The 19132-nt window shown below is 31.2% G+C and overlaps 1 protein-coding gene across 6 annotated transcripts in view; it reads left to right on the forward strand.

The window, feature by feature from the left end:
* Nucleotides 1-19132, forward strand: part of LOC109600730 (triple functional domain protein) — a 242410-nt gene that overhangs the window by 85674 nt on the left and 137604 nt on the right. For all 6 annotated transcript variants that reach the window (XM_049962870.1, XM_049962865.1, XM_049962868.1 and 3 more), the window contains 7 exons: nt 377-572; nt 845-1139; nt 1691-1941; nt 2000-2446; nt 3396-3479; nt 4191-4385; nt 4446-4568. In XM_049962870.1, the coding sequence (XP_049818827.1) occupies nt 377-572; nt 845-1139; nt 1691-1941; nt 2000-2446; nt 3396-3479; nt 4191-4385; nt 4446-4568 (1591 nt within the window). The remainder of the gene's footprint in view (nt 1-376; nt 573-844; nt 1140-1690; nt 1942-1999; nt 2447-3395; nt 3480-4190; nt 4386-4445; nt 4569-19132) is intronic.

A 19132-nucleotide genomic window follows, 5' to 3' on the forward strand; every position in this document is an offset into this window, starting at 1 on the left:
ATTATACTTTTAATTAGATTTATAGCTCTTCTACTTTATCTTATTGTGAATTAAAAGCTCTATTTGAGACGTAAAAAACCAGGCGCACTTTATGAAACTGTCAAGGGTATCAGCTTCATCCTGAAAAACATCTCGTACACCGCACTGAAGCACCACTTAACTATATTAAATAAATGCAAACTAGTTTGTAGTCTGTATAAATATGCACAACTTCTGGATGTAAATTACCTCTGTTATTACTACTGAAATGGCTAATAAACATTAATTTTGATTGCGCCGTAAGCAAATTATGTAGACATAATAAACCAGGCTTATTTAAAACTTAAATAGCTATTTGTATTGTTGCCAAATAATTAACAATTTTATTAATTTTTAGCGATGAGGCTAGAGGATTAGGATTCACAGTATTGGTTGATATGAGGGGAGCAACTTGGTCTACAGTCAAACCCATACTGAAGGCCTTACACGAACACTTTCCACCTGGAGCGGTCCACCAAGCGCTCATTGTCAAACCGGATAACTTTTGGCAGAAACAAAGAACGTCCTTAGGATCACACAAGTACAAATTCGAGGTAGGTTACTCCAACCCCCGCACTGTCATTATTATATATATGCGGGCGTGTATGCTTTAAAACTGCACCCAGACACGACACTGCGTTTTATGGAGGCCGGGAAAAAATATTTTACTGTTTTTAATCGTCCGTCATGTAAATGCAAATTAATGCAAATGTCCCACCAGAAATGGCACATTGCAATAAAAATGCATAGGTAATACTTTAATTAAACATTTATTTAAATCCCCATTTGCTCCATTGTTATTAATTCAATTTGTTTAATTTTTCAGACAAATATGATAAGTATAGAAGCCTTGTCCAAAATAATTGACAGTTCCCAACTGACTTCGGACCTGGACGGTTCCCTGTCATATGATCACGCGACGTGGCTCGAAACACGGTTGGCTGTGGAGGAATTCGCCTGGCAAGCTGCCGACCTCCTGGACAGACTCGACGATCTCCAAGAGGACCTAGCACGTAACGACTTCGCCGACGACGTCAGCGGTGCCAAGCACAAAATTGATCTCCACAACGAGATGAAGAAGAAGATCATGAAGGCCCCCGTCGAAGATATTAACATGCAAGGTAAAGGAGCCAAAGTGTCGGTTTGACTAAGTCGAACGAGAAACGATAATGGACCCACTTCGTATTTATTTCGAACGTTATCCCTTTTTTCCCGGGGCGTCGTGTCGATAAATTGATTGCTGAACGTTTTCGAGGAGATAGCCGTCGAGTTGATAAAGTCAATTGGTTCTGAAAAGTTCGCCCGAAAAATGATTAGAAAGTTGGAGAGAAATTCGAAATTTATGAAGCTGTTTACGGACTGAAAAAGTTTTTAAGTGTCGCGGCATTGGAGCCGAAACAATTGGGAGATTTGGGGGGCGAGATACTCGGGGCTTCTAATGCGAAAGTTTTCTGTCGCGATCTGTTTAGGAAATGGCTCGAAGCTGAACTTAAATGCTTTGGATGGGCATTATGAGGTTCTCGGTCCGAAGTAATTTGCAAGGGATAATTAAATATGAAAATAAGATAATTGTCTCTTAATTACAAAAGCCAGTTCTTTCATTCGAAATTTATGTACCTTGAAATTTTAATATTTGTTATTTATTGTATTAATGTTTTGTTTTAATGAACAGGTCAGAGATTGTTGCAAAAGGTCTGTGGTCACGACACAGGTCTGGGAGGCGGAGGCGGCGGGGGCGGCAACAAGGAGCAGGAAACGTCAAGTCAGATCGGTCCCGACGCGGCCGACATCAAGATGCTAGTTCTGCAAAACCTTGAGGCGGTGCACGCACAGCAACAACACCTGCTGCAGCTCTGGCATCACAAGAAGCTCAAGCTCGATCAGTGCTTTCAGTTAAGACTCTTTGAACAAGATTGTGAGAAGGTATAAAACTGTAACAATAAAAAATAATCCCAGAATTATAATTGATTCTTCCTTTTAGATGTTTGATTGGATATGCCACAATCGCGACGTGTTCCTTCTGAACTACGTGGAGATTGGTAACACGTACCAACTGGCCAAGCAGTTTCAGGAAGAGCACCAGCGTTTCACAGTAAACTGCATGAACGTGTACGTGAACATCAATCGGATTTTGAGTGTGGCCAGTCGTCTGATAGAGGGCGGTCATTACGCCGCTCCGCATATTCGCTCCTTTGCCGGCCGTTTGGACCGTACATGGAAGGACTTTGCCGCCGGTCTAGACGAGAGGACTGCCGTCTTAGCCTTAAGTGTGATATTCCATCATAAAGCCGAGCAGTATGTGGATAACGTACCAGCGTGGAAGGGTGCGTGCGAGAATGCCAGCATCCCTTCCGAGATAATGCTGCTGGAGAACTCGATTCATCAGCATCAGAATCTGTACGAATCGATGTGCCAGGCCTATACTGAGGTATAAGAACAATAGAGACATGTGTTGAATGGCAACTATACAAATGTTACTAATTTTAGAGTATATTTCAATGTACATGAGAATAAAAGCTTTCAGACAAGTCGTTTAAATATACCAGAAATGCAGTGCACTAAACAAATACTTAAAAATGATGACAGCTGTTTATTTACGCCATACCAATAAATATGTTATACTTTCACGAATTATATCACCACTAACAATAGCTATTGTGATACAATTTAAAAAAAAATAGATGATCATTGGTTGAGTTTACACGTTTCATATTTCAATTTCTCCTTTCATAGACAAACAATAAATTGGTTTCCATTAATTACATACATTATTTTCATCAAAGCTGTTTTCATTGATATTATACCTTTTGTTATAATTATAATAATTATCATAATTGAAGCAATTATTGCAAATATAAAGCTACAAATTACCAATTAGGTCCATGCTTTTGTAATTGGAAACGGAAAATCAATTACATGATACTTATCAACTACAAAACTATTTTAATTACATAAATTCTTCATTTTTACTCTGTAATACAAAAAACTTAAAGCTAGGAAATTTTGAATGATGTTTTCAGGATTGTAATTTTATTGACAGGTTTATAATTCTTACCAATCGTTGTTGAATGGATTGGATGTGATGTTACAAGTGTGCCATAATGTACCTACCGCCCTGGAACCGGATAAAGACACCAAAAAAATAAATGTATGCTTTGTCCTTTTCGACAGGTCGATGGTACTCTACTCTGGTGTGGCTTTACTTCTGGTTGTGATCAATGGACTACACCCACTAATTTATGATTGTTTGTCCTTGCAGAATCTTATTTATGACATATCATGCATTTATATAAATAAGGTTTTGCTAGGTCATTTTTATATTAATATGCTCGTAGTTTGTACCTATTTACTTATACTTTGGTGTTGGTTGGTGACAGGTGCATAGTACAAGTAAGAAACTTCTCTATCAGTTAGACCACTTGGTACAAGTATGCAACCAACCTGGAACAGACAAGAAACATGTAAATATAACTTTCCTTTTGTACTAATTTACTTTTCTATATTTTAATCAGGGTTGATTGAAATCAAATTATTTATTCTGTATTATTATTGAAAATTGTTTTCAATTAACCCCTTTAAAACGTGTAGTTTGTTCTCTGCTTCACCAGGATTATATGCCATTATATTTTTGATTTAAATATTTCAGTTTAATTTAGTTTTAACAATAAAACTTTACAATAACATTATAAAATAACTCATGACTGAATTATTTAATTAGTAATTAATATTAATGAGATTTGAGAATTTGATATTGATCCTGCAGCTCATTGAAGTAAAAATCCTTTAAATTTTCAATTATCTTATTAAATATTCAAGTCAAATATGATTTTTAGCTTTTAAAAATTTTACTTCAGTCATTTGTCTAAAATTTACGATAGGTAATTTTCATTAGATTATGAGTCTATGAGGACAAGTTACACGTTTTAACAAGAGATTAGAACTTTCTCCAAGAGATGTACAGTAGATTGATAGTTCAAATAAAGCACAGTCGGATTCTAACAATGGTTATTCAAATACATCATCTCTTTGGGAAATGTAGCATTAAATATTCTTCTTTTTAACAAAATTTTCTGGTAATGCAGACTTGAGTGTTGTAATTAATTTTAATAAATCTCATTTTTGCATTGCAAGGAAGTTAATATCAAGTACTATAGTCGTGAGATATTTTGTAGGGCGACGGTACGAACTACGAGAACCGACCGGGCGGAAATCCAGCCGCCGACTATAGTGAAGGTGCTAGTCATGTTTTAGCTGTAATACACCAAATATTAAATCACCACAGAGCCTTGGAACAGAAATGGCATGCCAAGAAGATCAAGCTCCACCAACGACTTGCTCTTAGATTATTTCAGGAGGATGTCAAACAAGTAAGAACGAAAATCTAAGAACCACTTAGTACTATATTGAGACTGGTTTACTTTTTCTAGGTGTTGGATTGGTTGGCAAATCATGGTGAAGTGTTCATCAGGAAGAACACCGGGATTGGAAGGAATCTGCAGAAAGCTAGGGTTTACCAAAAGAGTCACGAGCATTTCGAGAATGTTGCTCAGGTAAGTTTTTCCCACAATTTATGACTAGTCCTGATATATTTCATTTAAATATAGTCTCAATAATTATTCAAAATGAATTAAGTCTACTTAGTACTGACTTCAAGTATGCGGTGCAACTGCAAAAACACGTCTGCCTTTATTTTTATTCAACTATGTCAGTTAATTACGCATCCAATTAAAACCGTATCCAAAATAAATGCACTAATACCTCGGGACATTAAAAAAAGGTGGAACTGCACATAAATTGATTTGTCTCCGGATAAACGCGTCGCATATTTAATGCGCCCGAGGCGCATATTAACATGATGCTCATATCTCAATTTACCTCCCCAGCATCCGTAATGGAGTCCGTATTTAGCTGGAAAATGAGAATTTTAATAAAAAAATCCTTATCTGCGCTCCTCAGGCGATTCGTCGTCGCGTTACTTTTGCTGCATAAACAAGTAAAATAAAAAATCGAAACGAGGGGTTGTGCATTGTGCATCCCGAGCAGGATTACCCGGTTCCCCGCCCGTCTGCGAACATCGGAGGGTGGTATCGACACTCAAAGGAATCCATAATATCCGATTTGATTGTGGGGTATTGTTGCGCTAAATGGTATGCAAATTGATTTTCGAGGGACGGACCTGACGCGTCCGAAGAAAAAATTATCTGTGCGACGAAACTAATAGATTGTGGGGGAGGATAAAACTGACAACTCATCCAAGTATATAAAAAACATATTAGGTATAACATTTTATTCCCCTTTTTAATTTGATAATCCAAAAATAAGAGTTTGATTTAAATTCTTATTTTTTTATGAGATTTTTAATAATGAATTTCAAATAATATATTTTAATATTATATAATAATATTCAATGACCCACTATTCACCAAATTCATTTACTTGCATTAACTTATAGATAAAATTAATTTATTTTTTTTTTTAATTTCTATATTACATTATGCAGTCCAATTTTAACAAACTTTTCTGTCAATTAAGAAATTTTGAAAATATGTACGTGTAGACAAAATCGCGTTTCTGGACCCAAAACCCAAAATTGCAGGTGAATTTTTGAGCAACAAAAATTGAAAAAATCCTCATTCTAGCAAATTTATTATAAAAAATTATAAAAATTTCAGAAAAATATTATGCATATTCATAAATCTGTGAACATTTTAAAAATCATATTCTTTCATTGAATTTATTGTATCAAGTAGTCCATGGAATACAACATATCTTATTTTTCAAGAATATTGAAATATTATACTTATAGAAATTGAATATTGAAATATTTACTTATAGAAATACTCTTAATACCAAAATTTTATTTACTTCCATCAATCGACCACTCAATTTAATGCATTTATTGTATTTTAAAATCGTGGTTATTTTTTTTTACTTGTTGTTTAAGGATATTAGTATACAGTAGGAAAAACATTTGATCCGTCTGAATTTAGAGAGAGACATAATGCTTGATAGAGACGGTAGAAATCTGTCCCATAGTGAGAGATTTACTGTCTCTATTGTACATAATATCTCTTTCGCGATTCAGATGGATCAAACTCTTTTCGTACTGTATAATGTAATTAATTAAAAAATTGTCAATCCGATTATCTAAATATAAATACGATACATTTTTTAAAATTTGTATAAGATTATGAATTGGTTCATTTGAAAGCGGGACACCTTTATAAAATTTGTATTTTTGTTTCGTTTTTTCAATGGTAAAGCATGAAAATATTTCTCGTTTTTTGGTTAAAAACCATAACCTATTGAATAATTATATATACATTTGGTATAATTCCAAATTTTATAAAAAAAATATGTATAATCATAATTCTGTGGAAAAATTAATAATCATGTTTTTCGTATGAATTTATTTTTTTAATAGCAATTCTAATAATATTTTATATACAGTATGAAAACAGTTTGATCCATCTGAATACGGGGAAGACTTCTACTGTCTCTGTCATACATGATGTCTCTCTCTGAAATCAGACGGCTCAAACGCTTTTTCTACTGTATTCATTAATAATATCAGTGGGTTTCAAAATGAAATTAGTTCTTTCTTATAAACGGTGGTATTAATAAAACATTTTGATAAACTTCTGTGTATCCACGTGAAAAAAATGCAAATCAGTTAAAAGAAACGTAAAACATCCTCCGACGTATTTACACAATAAACACGATACAAAAATTAGTGAAAACTTTCGAAACTTGTTATAAACGCATTTAGTTAACGCCATCTAATAAGAATGCAGGTTATTACGGTGAGACTTGGAAACAATACCCAATACCCCTATGACAAATGACATACCCAACTATAAAAATGTTATTTGATAAAGTCACCAAAATAAAAAAAAATTGAAAATTGTCGAAAAATTGAAAGCAACAACGGGCATACATTTTTTTTTAAATCGTTAAAACTGCAATAACTTATGTTTTAGATACCCTGTTAATAAATCAAATAAATTTTTACTTTTTTAGTGACCGCCATAACAAATTCATAGCCAACTATCAAAATGTGTGGTTAATAATTTGTTTAAAATAGTATTATTTTTTGTCAATTTGGAAATTCGGTTTTAAGAATAGAAATATAAGTGTTATTTAATACAACAATAATATATAGATGTGTTTCAAAGCGACATTAATTCCCAAACTAACCTAATAAATATTCCAAATGAAATATACCTAAAATTGTGATACATCTTTGTAAACCCGCATTAAAATCACACAAATCAGTCAAAGGAAACATAAAACACTACGTGTCACATTTACATTACAAAACGCAACAGAAAAATCAGCGAAACCCGGCAAAAAATCGTAGACACTTCGAAATTGTTAAAAACGCATATGGTCAACGCCAACCAACCGGAATGCAGCTCTTTGCGGTAAGACTTAGAAGCAATACTCGGTACCCCTCTTATGTTATCTATAAACATCTTGTGTTGATTATCACACAATCCAATTAAACTTATAAACTCATGCAAATTGTCGAAAATGCGAATTAAAATAATGAACTCGTCCTCTTCTATTCGAAATCTGTTAAAAATGAACTTGGTAACCGTCCGTAATGATTCCTGGAAACGATGCGTACAGGCTTCACCTATTTATTTTATTTACATTTAATTTCAACTATATTAATAAAAACTGTGTTTTAAAATTGTAAAATTGCATTCGTGTACGTTATTTTAAATTTCTTTATAAATATTTTTATAATTGGCATGGTTTTTGAACGACAAAATTATTTTCTTCACAACTAATTAGCTGCTAATTAAAAGTAAATTTTCCACCTAATTTCGTTTTGATTTACGGCAAATGAATTTCATGTAGATTATAACGTTTCATTCCCTTCTTTAATTAATTATTCCTAAAAATAAGTTTCATTTGAATTTTGTATTTAATGCGTTTCTTTTACTATTAATAAGTTATTTGATTATGTGATGTTTTACAAGTGACACAAAACCATTTAATACAAGTCTAGTTTTTCCCCGATTTAAAATTAAACTTTGTTTATTATTACAATTGTGCAGTTAATAAATAATTCGCAATGATGTCCAACTGTAAATACTATTATTAATATATGAATTGGTAATTAAACGAGCGGCCCATTGTGTGTTAATAGACTTTTAATGTCTCATTACGGACACAATTGAAATTCGAGCACGTGATTTAAATAAATATGGACTTGACATAATTGATTGCCGTTTTAGGCATGTGACCGCGTACGAAACGAAAAATAAACAAGAAGAGTTTTCAAAAGTGTTTGCCAATAACACTGTCAATTCGATTGTGTGTACTTTTTGGGTGGATGAAATATCATCAATTGTTTTTTGTATTAATTATTTTGTGTGGTCGTTAATACAACAATTGTTGAAAGTTTTTAGTGAAATTTTATTAATGTACAGGGTGTCCGAAAATGGTTTTAAGTTTTTATCTGTCATCTTTTATATTTAATTTTATATTTAATTTTAATCTATTTATCTCAACTAAATTTTGGGACTATATATGCTCTTATTTCTTAATTGAATTGGCCTTTAAAATTTCGAAAAAAATAAATTTATCAGAAAATAAAATTTATGAATATTAAATTATTTTATGTTTTATGTCTCAAACTGTTTTTGAAATATTTACTAAAACTGACAATATAAATCTAACCTAACCTAAAAAACTGATGTTTGTCAGATTCCTAAAAAATAATATCTTTTTTATATATTTATCTATTTATCTGAAAATTTTTCCAGAGACAATCTTAGGTAATCACTTTTTATGCCTGTTTTTGTAATATCTACTAAAACTGATTATAGAAACCTAACCTAACCTAAATAAAACTGATGTAATATGACAAATATTTTAAAAAAATGTAATAACTTTTTCATTTATTATGTATTTTTTTGAAAGTTTCTTCACAGACTAATTATCCAAAAATCAAATTTGTGATTAATTAAGTTGTCTTGAGACAGTTTTTTAAATGTGTACTAAAACTGACTATAGAAACCTAACCTTACCCAAAAAACTGACAGAAAAAGAAAAATTATAACTTTTTTATAACTTTTTTTACGAAATTTTATATTTTAAAATTTTTTGAAATAAAATGTGTACCTTTTTATTTGTTAATTAAATTTTCCTTTAAAATTTCGAAAAAAATCAAAATATCCAAAATGAAAATTTATGGTTATTTAATTATTAGTCGTATGCTTATTTATATTTCTAATAATTTATTTATTATTTTCGACTATATATATGGAAAATAGTATTTTTCATAGGTTAGGTTAATTAAAAATATATTTATATATCTTATCCATTGATTAATCAGATAATTTTTTTCATTTTTTTATTTATTATCAAAATATTAATTTTCGTAAATATTTCAGAAAAATTTAGAGGCGTCAAAATGGGGTTCCAGGTAATCAACATTTTAAAAAAGATTATCTCTCAAGTTACTTTTTGTAGAAATCTTACACATGTAATACAACATTACTTCGGGATTTATCAGGAATAAAACTAATCCGGATATTAATGTTTCGGAAATAGAATTCCATTGCCCACAACAAAATTGTTGTGTCACATCGTCCAAGGAAAACCCTTATCACACAAACTCGGTCTTAAAATGGGACATTTTCTTAAACAGGCGAAACGCGTATAATTCACGCAGATTGTCATCAATGGTAATACGGCGCGTAATGGAACACGCCATCTAAATTATTATCACCGCTAATATTAGTGTTTGCGAGTGTGTGTGCGGGGGGCAAAATAATGCTGTAACAGATGGCACTCATACATTACGGGACGGAAAGGAGCAACGCAATCACGAGGTCCGGGGATAACAAAGAAAGTTGCCGTTTTGCGTGCGGCAGGATTAACCGCTTTATCAAATTCACATGCAAAAACAAATGTCTTTTTGTGCTCCAGTTTTTCTAGATAATCTCCACCTTCAACTTCATTTAACGTTGTGCGACGTTGGTGTCTAATCACGGCGCATAAATTGTTCGGGTTCTGTGTGGGGTACTACCATGCCAAATCAAATTGTGTTTTAAACCTGAATTTGGCTGAAATTTCTGGGTGGTAATTCCCTTTTAATCTATATCATTTTTCTCTAACGTTATACAAACTAATTCTTGACATAAGAAAGAAAGTACCAGTATCATGGAACCACAGAAAAAATGAACTTCAATAATCGTCACGTGGAGGAATATCTAAGCTACAAGGTATAGTTTCATTTTTGACATACAGTAAGAAAACTGTTTGACCCGTCTGAATTTAGAGAGAGATATCACGCTTGACAGAGACAGTAGAAGTCTGCCCATAGTGGGAAACTTACTCTATTGTTCATGTTGTCTCTTTCAGGATTCATATGGATCAAACTCTTTTCGTATTGTTTTTTTTTTCGTATATATTCTACATGTAAAAATTAAAAAATTTTGATACATTGATTGTCTATACAAAATGTCTGTGAAGTCACCAGTTTTGATGCTGGAAAGTTCATTTAATGTAATTAACTAAACCCAATTGTTTTTGAGCAATTATTTTCTTTTTTTTTTTTCAATAATTTTGACACTTTGATGGTCTATCTAGAATGTCTGTGAAATTACAAATTTTGATGCTACAAAGTACACACATTAACTAAAGGCAATCCTATAAAAAGCAATTATTAGTACTCCCACATTTTATAAAGGGTGTTTGTTATTTGCATGTAATTTTGTGCATCTTAAAACATCAATAAAATACCATGTATGCTTTGGCATAATTACGCTGAATATTATTCATTTTTTTTAAAGAAATTTGTTGTATATCACACACACGTATTTCAAAATTTAAGGCGTTTATGACACATATTCAAACATTTTAACTTAGTTTTGAAACACCCACTATATATATTTAATTTCAAAAATTAACAGTTTAAACATTTCCTCAATTTTTGACATACAATCAATTAATAAAGATTCAGCATGGAATACGCCATACGCATAATCATTGATCGTTACTAATCTACCGGTCGATGTAAAATTAGTTTGTGCGTCTGTGATTGTACAGCATCAATCAGAACTTATCACGGTCCGTCACATCGGATTAAACGGCTACCAATGGTTGTTATTTCATTATAAATGGCCTCAATCTGGATCAATACATTATTAATGAGGACCCGCATCAAATTTTGGGCAACTACTAAATAAATAATAAGCCCTCATCCGTCATTTGAATTAGTTGTTTTTTTTAATGACTCCTTATAATTAGATGTATTTAAATGTTTTAAAAGTTTTTCGTGGCCGTAATACTAAACTGCGTTATTTGAATCGTTGTTTGAAAGTCGGGAAGTGAAAATTAATTCACAGCTCGTTAATATTCGCGGCGTAGATTTATTAATTATTAAAATTGATTTTCCTTTAGTTGCACAATGGGTATGCCAATGCAATCAAGAAATATAAAAATTAAACATTGTATATGTGAGATTGTTGTTGATTAAAACTCTCTCGTCGAGTTGTGGCGAGGCAACAACACAACAGGAAAAGTTTGCCGAGATTTTAATGGCGTTTCCTCAGACATAAACTAATGCGGTTTTATATTGGATCTTAATTTTGTTGGGGTTTTCCAGACGTTCTTTAACTTACTAATCTGTAATAGAAATCAAAGTCAATGGCCAGACGGTGGAAAAGAGTAGGAAGTTAATCTCATGATCCCAAATAATTGTTCAATGTCTCTTGGTTGGATAACATTTTTATTTACTTTTTATTATAGTTGTTATAAATCGTCGTATTGAAGAATTAGTTGTGTCTGGGACGTTTTGGTCTCGCGAACTAAAACAAGGTGAACATATATTAAAACAGTTCTGTCACAGTTTTTAATGCCTTCAATAAGATTCAACGCCACCATTAAGGTTAATTTTTGCATGGAGGAATCCAGTTTTACAGTCAGCTCGTCCACAAAAGGCGAAAGAAGGTTGAAGTGTTACATTAAAGGTACCCGAGTACATCCAAATTGTTTTAACCAAATCGTATTGTTCCCATTGTTAACAGTCTCCAGTGCCAAATCTGACTCATCAATGACAAAATTTAAAAAATAAAAAAACACCCAAATCACACAAAGTTGAGTTGAAAGTGGCGGTGTCACTTGACATACCTTGAGTGTTAGTCACTAATGCCTGCCATCGACGTTCCGTCCGCAATATCTCAAATATCAGCTGGTAGATTCGAGTGTCCATTATGGTTCAATTAATTCCCCGCATTATCGCCCATACACATTAATCATTCGGTACGAAAACGAATTGCTAAATAAGTGGAGAAACGGCAAAACAATAAATAATAGGTTCGGCGTTGGGAACCGTGTTTTATTGAGTAATAATTTTGCCGGCAATAAAACTGCAAGATGCAATGAACATTTCCAATAAACTTAAATGATGATATTATGAATGGATATGTTTACGACGTTGATTGGTCCCAAACGAAAATGCTAATTGGACTCATAGGTTCACATCGCATTAAATTGACACAGTACGCCACACAGTTTTCACAGTCAATTAACTTGGAAAAACCCAACACGCCCGTTCTACTTCTCCACTCGCTTTCAAACCACCGTGCCGATAATTTTTTTTTTAGAAATGTGAAATAATTGAGCTAATTACGGAAAACCATTGTATTTTGCTGAATTGTTGAATTGATAAGTGCTTTTCACGTTGACAGGTTGTGTTTAAAAATAACAACCGTAACGACTTTTACAAGAGACTTGTGAAATTTGTTACATTGTCTTGTAAGTATGTATTGAGGACTTTGATTTTTGTGAGATTCACCGTTTATAACGTATTGGAAAATGAATAATGGGTATAATTAGCATATCTTTGTCGGAAAATTATAAAAAGAGTTTTCTTAATCACAACAAATAAACTGTCAGTATTCAGTCACCCATATATAGATTGACACCGATTTACTTGTTCAATACTCTCAATAAATTCAAGGCTGGCACATTCGAATAGATTTTATTTACAACACAGACCTTCATCACTAACTAACCTAGTTAACTAAAATGTGGCTGGGACAAACAGCATTACAAAAATTAATCAATTCTGACCTACACCAACACAAATCTTATAACAACGGATTGAACAAACAAAAGAATTTCTTAAATCCCCAGAAAATTGTTAAATAATGTAATAATTATATATTATGCATTAATTTTAATATCTAGAATGTAGCTGAGATAAAGAGAATTTCAAAAATTATCTCATATAATTTCATAACTAGAAAACTTGTACGATTTGACTGAAAACATAATGTGAAGACTTCTAAACACAGTATCAGTTCAATTAGTTAAATAATGGAATAATTATCCAGATATATAAGCTGCAATAATTTTATTACACTACAATGTAGCTGGGACAAGCAGCATTTCAAAAATTATCATCGTTGGCTTACATCAACACAAATTGTACAATAAATTAAACAAACACAATATTTCTTAAATAGAACACTTGTATTTAACTGAAAACATAATGTAAAGACGTCTAATATATGTCACTTTAATTAACCAAATAATGGAATAATTATCAATATATAGAACGCTGCATTAATTTTAATAACCAGAATGTAGCTGGGATAAACAGCATTTTAAAAATCATCACCTTTAACCTATACCATCACAAATCATACAATAGATTATATATATTATTATATATTATTATTAATTGTTAAATAATTCCATAATTATATATTATGCATTAATTTTAATATCTAGAATGTAGCTGGAATAAAGAGAAATTCAAAAATTATCTCCAAAATAAATCATACAATAAATTAAAGAAACAAAATAATTTCTTAATTAGAAAACTTGTAGGATTTGACTGAAAACATAATGTGAAGTCTTCTAAACATAGTATTAGTTCATTTAGTTAAATAATGGAATAATTATCTAGATATATAAGCTGCAATAATTTTAATACATTACAATGTAACTGCGATAAGCAGCATTTCAAAAATTATTACCGTTGACTTACATCAACACAAATTGTACAATAAATTAAACAAACAAAATATTTCTTAAATAGAATACTAATTGGATTTAACTGAAAACATAATGTGAAGACGTCTAATATATAGTGTCACTTTAATTAACCAAATAATGGAATAATTATCAAGATATAGAAAGCTGCAACAATTTTAATAACCAGAATGCAGCTGGGACAAACAGCATTTTAAAAATGATCACTTTTAACCTACACCAACACAAATTATGCAATAGATTAAACAAACAAAAGTATTTCTTAAATCCCATGTAAATTGTTAAATAATTCAATAATTATATATTATGCATTAATTTTAATATCTAGAATGTAGCTGGGATAAAGAGAATTTCAAAAATTATCTCAAAAATAAATCATACAATAGATTAAAGAAACAAAATTATTTCATAACTTGAAAACTTGTAGGATTTGACTGAAAACATAATGTGAACTCTTCTAAACACAGTATTAGTTCATTTAGCTAAATAATGGAATAATTATCTAGATTATAAGCTGCAATAATTTTAATACATTATAATGTAGCTGAGACAAGCAGCATTTCAAAAATTATTACCGTTGACTTACATCAACACAAATTGTACAATAAATTAAACAAACAAAATATTTCTTAAATAGAATACTAATTGGATTTAACTGAAAACATAATGTGAAGACGTCTAATATATAGTGTCACTTTAATTAACCAAATAATGGAATAATTATCAAGATATAGAAAGCTGCAACAGTGTTAATAACCAGAATGTAGCTGGGACAAACAGCATTTTAAAAATGATCACCTTTAACCTACACCAACACAAATCATACAATAGATTAAACAAACAAAAGTATTTCTTAACTAGAATTTCGATGATGGTGTGGCCAAACTTAAAATGACCCGTTTACTTCAAGGAGTGTTGTATAAAAAGGAAACTACTCAAAAGATTACGCCCCTAAAGGATGCAATAAAAACTTCCGCAAAACTTTTTTCACATACTTGTGCCCGCCCGTGAATCCGATAGGATCGTCGGGAGTGCGCCCTTGGAGCAACAAAAGCCATGTAATGTGACCAGGTAAAACAGGCGATATCTTATCTCGGCTACTGGCTGCGAACATCACAACAAACTATCGGCCGGCTGTGCGCACGAACTGTCCCGTAATTGCCTTTTTAGTTCGAAATTAATACAGGGATAAAATCTCTTCGGCGGGATGTTTATGTCGCCGTACGTGTTTTCACTTACGCCACCATCTGCATTTATCTACGCTCATCGGTTCGGGTCTTCACACTCAGCAAGTCCTAAGACAAAAACCAATTAGGTGTCCCAGTCAAAACCATCGACACTTTATGGAGCGTGGCAGCGATGAAGCCGTCTGCGTAGATCACGGACTATTTAACCTGGTGCCACCCTCCGCCGTCCCGTCCGATTTAAATGGGACGTAACGCCGTTTCTTCGTTCGTAATTAAACCGTTCGTCTGCTGCGCCCACGTAACGAACGTACAAGGAAGACGATTGATGCGCTGATTTATGACCGGTTAATAAATCGAAACTAACTGTACCGGTCACGTGGTGAATTGCAAATTGAGTTTCCGACTACGTTTTCGAAATTGGCTTCGGAGTGGCGCTTATTGGCCGTGCTCTTGTATCGGTAACGTCCATTGTAAGTAACATCACAATGGACAATGTGCAATCAAACGCAGTGTCTGGTGCGTTGCATTGAATCTAATTTCTTCGCCGTGCGGTTCATGGACAATGGACAAAGAGACGTTGCGACGACGACTTCTGGTCGGTGTCCATCCGAGCCTGGCTCACCAGACACATGGATACAACGGATTGCGCGCGCAAAAGCTTCTTCGGCGGACCAGAAGGTCTAACTAAGAGCTCTAACGGCCGTCGAGGAGGAGCACGAGATGTAAATCCAAAAATTGGACGGCTCAAGGTTAGGAAGTGTGTGGTGGATTTATAAATGTGTACGTGCACACGAAGAAGAAACAATTTAAATCGTCGATTGTTTGATCAAATACTCTTAGTTCCATCATGATAAAGAAAGCTGGACCGTTTCAAATGCTTCAAGCGACTTGACGAGACTATTAAAATCAAATTTATGTGATTTAGCCACACACCTAAAATGTTGGCACAAAGATTTATTTTTCAAACACTTGAGTAACAAAATTATTATGGCATTGAAAACTCATCACTTTCGCTTTAATACATTTCTAACTAGACAATGTATGGCAGCAAATTGTATTTAATCCTTATCCTTAATGGTTTGTTTGTCGAATCTTCCAAGTTGTCATTTCTTTGTTCCAAGTGAGTTTGTAAACAATTCAATTCCGGTACGATATGATTTATGTACGACACTACAATGGTCGCATCTCGCACATACTTAAACCTATAATCTTTTCAACTACAAAGCACGCAATTATGTTGATTGAAGATTATTTTAAAATTAAATTCTTCGGTGTAACTGAAAACGGGGAACTGGGTGTGGGAACTGCACCAATTAAAATAAAATCAATCAAACTGGATAAGCTTGCAACAATTTTGTTTTATCATAATTTTATAGGAAGTAGTTATAAAGTAATTATGTTAAAATAATGTATATTTAAATAAATGTCTCTTAAAAACTGTAATTAACTTTTTTAATCTTTGATAAGTTTTAAAAATTAGGTACTGTAGAAAGTAATTTACGTTTTTAACGTTTAATTTTAAAGTAACATAAAAACTTTCTTTAAAATTCAACAAAATAATCACCATTATATTATAATCAACAATTTTTTGCCAACAATTTACAACTAAATTTATGTCACGAGAAAATAATAAGGAAAGATCAACCTACTCTTCAGTATTAAATCGTTTATTTTGAAAAATGTTTACTGTCTATTGCCTGTCTTTGGGTAACTTTTTCATGAATTTGATCAAGTAGAAAGTGACACTGATGCTTTTACGTCTGGGTAGTTACTCAATATGTAGTCCATTTTAAAGTCATCAAACTCTTTCTTGGATTAAGACTTTTTTAAGTACTGTTCCATTCAGGTTTACCAGTATCAACCCGTCGTCCAGACTGATTTGATTTATCGTCACAACAATTAATAGGTTAAGGGTCATTTGCTTTGAGTGCAAAGACAGAATTGGCACTTATCGAAGGCATAATTTTGTCATTTTTACTGAATTTATATGGAATCAATTTGTCCAATTTTTTGATGAAATTCGTTGCAAGAAATAGGTTGACTCTTTCTAATGGTTGATTAATTGCAATATAAAAACACTTATTTCCAAACATGTTGCACGAGGTTTCTGTACTACATATTGCTTAATTTCTTCAGTGGTACAGATATCAGAATGTCCTCACATATTTTTTTTTTGTAGCGTTAAACTGATGAAATAAATTTAACCGAAATATAGTACTTTAACAGACAATTTTTAATCCATGATTATGATCCATATGATTATAATATAAAAAAAAAAACGTTTCAGATTTAGATTTTGCATTTTATATTCGTATGTTGAACAGTTATTCTTAAATTATTGTGGAGAAAATGATATATAAAAGTATTTATTTAAATTAAAGTACATTTTTTATTTGTCTTTTCATTATTTCTGTTTTAAATAATATTTTAAACGTATTTTTTTATTTTAATTTTCAAATTTATAATTAATAAATATTTTGACATATCATTCTTAAATCATTTTAGAAAAAATTACTCAAAAAAATATAGTTTTTTAATAAATTAGTGACATAATTTTTACGACAATAAAAATAATTAAAGACTTTTTATGATTGGATTTGAATTTTATATTTTATTAAATTATTAAATTATTATTATATACTTTTTTTTATTGATTAAATTTTAATTTTCGTTTATAATTTTGGTATATTTATATTATTTTAGAAAAAATATTAATAATTTAATATATCTGAAATAGATTAATAATATATGTATGTATGATTTATAATTTTTCTGGTAATAATAATAATTAAATAATATTTGTAAGTCATATGAATTTTTTGTTTTATTAAATGAGTTATACATTTAATTGATTTTTCACTGTAAATAATGTCATATATAATATTTAAAAATTTTTTATTTTTTATAGAGGTTGATTCAAAATTAAATTATAATTTCTATTTTATTTTTTATTGTTTCTATTGGTTGAATTTTAATCTACATATTTTTATTTTGTCATTTTTATATTAAATTAATAAAGTATAAATATCTAATGCATCTACATAAAAAAATATATCTTTTCAATAACTTCAATAGTTTAGATTTATAATTTTTTGACTATAATATTAATTAAATAATTTTTGTAACATCACATGAATTTTTTCTTCTTTTATTAAATAAATTATATATTTAATTTATTTTTCATTGTTAATAATGTCACTTTTTTTTAATTTTTTATAGAGGTTATTCTAAATTATTATATAAAACTCACTTTTGCAAAAAAATATAATTTATTGTGTTTATTTTGAAATTTAGCCCTCACATATATTTTTCGTATGTCATTTTTATATTGTTTAAAAATTGTTAATATCTAATGGATCAAAAATAATTTTTGAATAAATTAGTGTAGTGTGTTCATATGAATTTCTTTATCTTTCATATATTCTGTTGATGTCACTTTTAAATTATTTTATTTATCATATTATATATTTAATGTATTTTTTATTATTATATAAATAAAGCTACATTTAATTGATATAAATTAATATTTTTTTTTTTTCAAAATGTAATTCTTTTTATTAAATCTTTTAGTCATAATTAAAATTGACACTCACTTTTTCACATTTGTAATTTTATTTTACTAGAAAAAAAAAACAGGTAATAAAAAAACTGTGAAAAAAGTCGAATGTAACCAATTTTTTATTATTAAGCAAGGTTGTAATTAGAAAAATGACATTATTAAAATACCGTCCGTTGCGCAATTATCTGACCGGGTGTCGAAAGCGGTCCAACGAAATTTTTCGGAGTGCGTGAACCCCGCCGCGGCGGGCGGCTTTGGCGCGCGCTCCTCCCCGGCGTCGCTCTAGCCAGCTCTTTGGCGCTGCCGTACAACACGCCGCAACCGACCTCACCAACAAACAGTTGAT

Source organism: Aethina tumida, chromosome 2 (genome assembly GCF_024364675.1).
Source record: "Aethina tumida isolate Nest 87 chromosome 2, icAetTumi1.1, whole genome shotgun sequence".
Lineage (NCBI taxonomy): Eukaryota > Metazoa > Arthropoda > Insecta > Coleoptera > Nitidulidae > Aethina > Aethina tumida.